General features: G+C 33.6%; 1 protein-coding gene across 1 annotated transcript in view; it reads right to left on the bottom strand.

The window, feature by feature from the left end:
• The window catches only part of LOC106459092 (protein disulfide-isomerase A4-like), a 32,590-nt gene that overhangs the window by 14,869 nt on the left and 11,085 nt on the right, over positions 1–6,636 (bottom strand). The window contains exons 2-3 of the mRNA XM_022385510.1: positions 6,307–6,445; positions 4,659–4,864 (exon numbers count right to left, since the gene is read on the bottom strand). Of these exons, the coding sequence (XP_022241218.1) occupies positions 4,659–4,864; positions 6,307–6,445 (345 nt within the window). The remainder of the gene's footprint in view (positions 1–4,658; positions 4,865–6,306; positions 6,446–6,636) is intronic.

Genomic DNA, 6,636 nt, shown 5'->3' on the forward strand with positions numbered 1-6,636 from the left:
GGACCGGGATTCACACCCGCGACCCTCAGATTGCGAGTCGAGCGCCTTATCCACCTGGCCATGCCGAGCCGGAAAATTATGAAAATGAATTCAAAATAAATTGTGATGTTTTTTTACATTTAAAGGGTATATGCTACCTTAAAGCCATGCTAAAAGTAAAGGGAAAAAACAGAATCTTGCCGACTGGAATATGATATCGCATTGTGTGCTTTTGTATTTCGAGAAGTCCTCCAGGCTACAACAGGATTTTCTCCCTATGAGTTACAGGGTAAAAGAGGCATTAAAAGACCATAACCCTTTTAATGTGGTTGCACAGAGTGAATAATGAAAACAAGAAACTGCTATGATGGAGTCTGTTACTACAGGATGTTAATTTACAGTACATTATAGAACAGCGAGTGGCCATTGAAATGTGGACGTCTTCTCACACATACATGGGTTATAAAGACCAGTCTCGCTCTGATTAAAACTAATGTGTATTGTATATAGATATGGAATGCAAGATCCATCCAGCTAGGGTTAAAAATTAAGTGTCGTCTTTGAATAAGTGGGTATCCAAATAAATGAGAGAGTAAGAAATTTTAAACGTACTGGTTGTAACTTCGAACAGTAAAGGCGGAATGGAGAAGACAGAGGTTATTTTTAAACTAATTGTGTATTGATATGTATAGAATGTTGTGAAAATGTTTAAATATTCTCCATAAGTATTGTAAACTTGTGGAGTAATCCACAACAAGACTGTTAACTTTGTGAAACATTAAAGAGAAACATATATAAATGTATCTATATAAATAAACGTCAGTATTTATTTCTGTGTATCTGTCCCTTATACCTTTCCACATTTCTTTATCAATCAGCACTAAACTTGACACAGTAATAGAGGATAACATGAGGAAGGTCATGGGAGAGGTTAGACCCCATCTAATTTCATATTGATAGAATTCTTTAAAACAGTATGTCTTTATTTTCAGTATTGGTGCCTTTATCTGTTTTTATTACACTTTTAATGTTTATTATATTAAGAAAAAATAAAAGCACAATTTCCTATCCTTTGTTACAAACGAGTTTTTATTTCACCTCAGCTAGTATACTTATAAAAGATAGCGAACTTTTCGAAATATTGTAATGATATACACATATATATATATATATATTAGACTGTGAAATTTATGACATGTGTAGAAAAGTCTGTAAGCTGTTAATGTGATATATGTAAATAGAAGGTAATTATTAAAGTGTTCGTTAAAAGAATATGAGTGGTGGAACAATCTAAAAAAAACGAGTATGATGATACATTGGAATAACGAAGCCTGAGATCATATCTAAATGAGAAAAGTATATAATCTAGATTGAATACAATCAACATTATTGAATGCATTCAGGAAAAGATGGAGAGAGGTATTAAGAATTGAAGTATGAGGTAATATTTTTTTAATGTATTATAATGTTTTTAGCCAGAAAGTGATGTGGAATGAGTGTAAGAAAGCGGATGGCCTCTGGTCAGTCTCCAAGTACTATATAGAAACTTAAAATATTAGAAAATGACCGGAGTGATTAGGTATGGTGGCGGTGTTCCTAAGTTTGATCTTTACACAGATTAAAAGACTCCACGTGGTTAGGAAACATTAAAATCAGCTACCAGAGATACAAGCTTACTTCCTGATCGTGAGAACGAAATAATGTAAAATGTTCTAAGCAAAAAAAGAAGTTAGGAGTGTGTTCGGAAAAGAGATAGAAAGACAGCAGTTCAACAAGAGAGGCAAAGGAAGACCAGGTCAGATGTGAGAGTCAAAAATAGAAACTGAAAAATGTGCAGGGAAACAGTGATATGCTTCCAGTAACAAACGAATATTAAATTTCTAAAGCTAAGAGTTGTTGATTACTGTATTAAACAATAACTTACGTTACGTTGGTGTGAGTCAGTTACAGATAGGAATAAAGGCACAACATAAATAAAGTTTATAAACGTAAGAAGGGAAAACGTAGCGCGAGTATGTCACTTCTTAACACTAACATTAACGCCACCAAAATTATTTTATAACACTTAGTCTTTGGTATTCTCGGGTACACTGAAAATCAACAGGTAAGTTACCAAACAACAATAGTTTGATAAGATCAGTTTTGCAAATTGTACTTAAACCAAACTAAAGAGTAGGATTTGGTTGTCACTTTTATAATGCACCCACGGTCCCAAAGTGTGAAACGCGTTTTTATTTTTTGGCGATAATGGAGCGAGAACCACACAGCCTGAGATCCAAAGTTGGCAAGCTACCCACTGAGCTGGGCAACATTCGTCCTTGATAAATGGAAATATTATGAGCGATATTATTATATTATAGCTTCTTAAGCTCCATAGTTACGTGAATTATACTTGTTTTTGAGTTTAGTCAAGAACATAAGAAGTACTATGATTGGTTTATACACTACACATATAAAAGTGTTCAAGTGAATGTGAACTTTAGCGTAAATTGACAAAATGGTTTCAGTAGAATTACTCATTATTTTCCTCAAAAAAAGACATTTATAATCATTATCTTTCCATATTCGACTAATGTTATTTACGTAAACATTCCACAACTACCATATTCAAAGCAAATTATGTAATGTAAAAGATATATGATTTGATTTGTTCATTTATAGATATGTTCTAATGAATATCAATTACATCTACAGATAAAAGGTTTAAGGTATCCCTCATTTTGGCTTTAACAGTATAATTCCTATTGAATTTAAAGTTGAATCATATAAAAACAATTTAAAAACCTATAATAAACTGATACCGGTTGGATCTTTTTACATTTAAGCGTACCACATGCTGCCACCAGCGTAGTATATTTTGGTGATTTAACACCACCTAAATGGAAGAGGAGTAAAACCTTACACGTGGAGAGACCAAAACAAATGTTCGTCTAAATGCAAGTATGTGTTTCGTGACAGGCTGCAGGAAGAACTTACCTTCCTCTTGAAAATAACAAATGATGTGAAATGACAACTATTTTGGTTGTTCAAGACAACTGTATTTTATAATCTTCTCATATATATTTCTATAAACAAGACAATTACCCATATTTTTTACTAGCAAAATTACACTTGGATAGAAACAAATTCAAGTGCTATCTTGTTTGATTGTAGTTATGCACAAAGCTACACAATGGACTATCTGTGCTCTGCCCACCACAGGTATCGAAACCCGGTTTCTAGCGTTGTAAGTCCGCAGACATACCGCTGTGCCATTGGGGGGGGGCAAGTGCTATCTATTCCCCAACACCAGTTCGTCATGTATCCTAGTTGAGCACATCGGGCTATCTGCTGTGTCCACCGAAAGGAATCGAACTCCTGATTTTAGCGTTGTAATTCCGTAGACTATATAATATAATACACCAGCTTAAATACCCGTTCAACGCACAGGAAAGACAACGGAGCCTCGGGGTGGGGGTGGGGGAACAGAAAGGGTAGTATCCGAACGCTGAGCTCCTTATGTCACTCTTTGGATGACATGCTAGGTTTGATAGACATCGCTCAAAATCTATGGTCACGAAAGGTGGACAAACAGCTCCAAATGCTGATCCTGTATGACGCTTCTCGGGGGCACTAAGGGTGTATGTTAAGTTTGATTGAGAGAGGTCAGAAAGGTTTAGGTGTGAAAAGCCGACACACATACGACACTTCTGCTATATATATATATATATATATAGCACATACCTCAACACGATCAATAATGTCCATAATCATATCTTTTCATTACTAGTGCTCATCAAGTGCTACTTCGTGTGTTAAAAAATATCTGGAGAATTGAAACATTCGCTTATCAAGATAGACCAAACATGACACAATGTACTCTTAAGGACCGTTTCAAATTTAGTGACACTCAGTCCAGCAGTTTGCCTGTTAGTTAAAACCACACATTTGTTCATAAAAGTTGTAAATCAATCAACGTAACTGATCCTACATCGCACGTTTAGAGAATTAAAGATTTTTTCTTATTATTTTGTGTGAAGGTATCATCTTAACTACCTTCCTATACACTGTAAACAGCATCACATAAATGATAAGTTTTGAAATGGCATTTTGGATTTTAAACTGTTTTACTAGAATGACAGAGCTTTACGTCTTACCATGTTTAAATAAAGTAAAAATCGCCTTTTTTATACAATAAATAACACACGGACTTTATCCTTGGAACTTATTAGAGTGTGGAAATGTACAATAAATAACACATGGACCTTATCCTTGGAACTTATTAGAGTGTGGGAATGTACAATAAATAACACACGGACTTTATCCTTGGAACTTATTAGAGTGTGGAAATGTACAATAAATAACACATGGACCTTATCCTTGGAACTTATTAGAGTGTGGAAATGTACAATAAATAACACACGGACCTTATCCTTGGAACTTATTAGAGTGTGGAAATGTATATTGGTGATAAAATGCCTTCCCTACAAAAAAAAAAAAGGTAATTTCAGCTTAGTTAACTTAATTATACAAAGTTGAAGATTTTAACGGAGTTAAATTTATGGAGCTGAAAGAGTGCAACAAACTAATGTAATTTTCCTGAAACGATAATTTACTGATAATTATATAACATTAATTATAATAAAGAAAACTGATATGAAAAACACAGCTAGAACCCCATCTATCACTTGTTATTTTACCTGCCCATTCTCTTGGGCCCTCATATGGGAATTCTTGTCCTTGACGAAAGAATATCATGGTTGGATACGCAGTCACTTTATAAGTTTTAATCAGTTCTTCTTCTACAGTACCATCCACTTTAGCAAGAATTACTGGTGGGTTGTTCTCTTTCAAAGCTTTGGCAGCTTGCTCATATTCTGGTTCCAGTGTTTGACAGTGAACACACCTAAAAAAACCCGAGGATGTTACTTGGACATTATTAAAGAAAATTATTTGAATATAATGAAAATGTTCATGCCCTTACTACAAACGTATTTATGAAATACCGTGCACACTATTTTATCAAAGTGGACAAAATAGTATTTGATTCAATAAAATTCTGTATCACATATGAACATGTATGTTGTTATTATCTTGTGGAATCTGATTTTTTACAATACAGCATACAAATCCATTATATGTTTGTGTAAGTTTTATGTTCAAACTCCTACCCATTAGTAATGACAATAAAAAAAATTCTCCTGAAATTAAGGGTTCTCTGTACATTATTCTAGTATAATTTGTAAATTAATTCAAGAGCAGGGTTAGATTGTAATTATTAAAACATCACCTACACGAACATGAAAAACGAGAGAGATATAAAGAATAACAAGCTTATTGAACTTTATTTTAGAAGTTTTTAGTACTGTATCTTAAACCTTTGTATTTATCATACCACAATCTCAAAGACAGAGAGAAAAGACAGTGCAATTAAAAAAAATGTTGAAAAGTTCACAAGATCATAGGTGTGAAACTAACACAAGAATGGACTTTATACAGGATCACGCCAAAATACGATTATATTGAAAACATCTTTTTTGCGTAAGTTGTAATTCTGAAGGAATTATAATGCAACCTGATAACTAATGTTGTTCTCATCAAAACTCTTCTGACATAAACTCGACCATATGTCAGTTCTAGTCCAATCAAAATCCTGGTACCTTTTCACTTTCACTGTTATAGTTGCATTTTTCCCCCATGGAATGTAGCAACCTTATTCTTGAGCTACTATCATATTTACAAAGGTAATTTCCCTTTTAAGTGTTTCTGAACTTTCTCATATTGAAGAATTCTCGAGTCTTGTGATAAGTGTGTTCTCTAATAGCAGCGGTTATGGAAAAGTTTCAGGAACATCTAGAAGCTCTATCCTCCCTATTTTTATTATAGATTGATAAAGTCACATGAGCTGTAAGTGCATTATGGAATAACTAACCCTACTGTAACGTCTATGTAGGAGTTATTTCCTTCTGTATCTTCCAGACGTACTTGAGATCTTCGTATGAGATAGAACTCTCATTAGTTTTTCATCTAAATGTATATATACCTACTGATTTGTATATCTTTGTGTGTGGGTAAAATATAGTATTGTATTTTAGTTTCACTGCCAACTGTGTATAGTCTTACCACCACTACATTTTATAATGGACACATTCCAAGGATGCAACCCTGTTCACCAGGAAACAACTAGTTGATAGAACTACATATAACGGCACATTCTAAATCTTAAAAGCTGGTAATTACTCAAAAAATAGTTCAAAATACTCCTGAAATATTAAGCTCACATTTAGGTACGAATGCTAGAAATGTGCACAACTAAAAACACATGCATTATATTTCAGAAAATATTACCATGGTGCATAAAATTCCACAAGGATAATGTTTGACTGTTTAATAACACTAGTTATATTTTCACTGGTCAAGGTAATCACAGCTTCTGAAGAAGGCTTGCTTACAAGATCATCCGGTTCTTTCACATGTTGCAGGATACCTGAAATAACCATTTATATTTATCTTTAATCTTCAAACAAGCGTTTAAATATCACATCTACACTAAAGTTATAGCACTGCCTACATAACGTTTAAATATTTAACATGGCACATCATGAAAATATAAGTTAATCACATCTACACTAAAGTTATAACACTGCCTACATAACGTTTAAATATTTAACATGGCAC

The sequence above is a fragment of the Limulus polyphemus genome, unplaced genomic scaffold (assembly GCF_000517525.1).
Source record: "Limulus polyphemus unplaced genomic scaffold, Limulus_polyphemus-2.1.2 Scaffold558, whole genome shotgun sequence".
Classification (NCBI taxonomy): domain Eukaryota; kingdom Metazoa; phylum Arthropoda; class Merostomata; order Xiphosura; family Limulidae; genus Limulus; species Limulus polyphemus.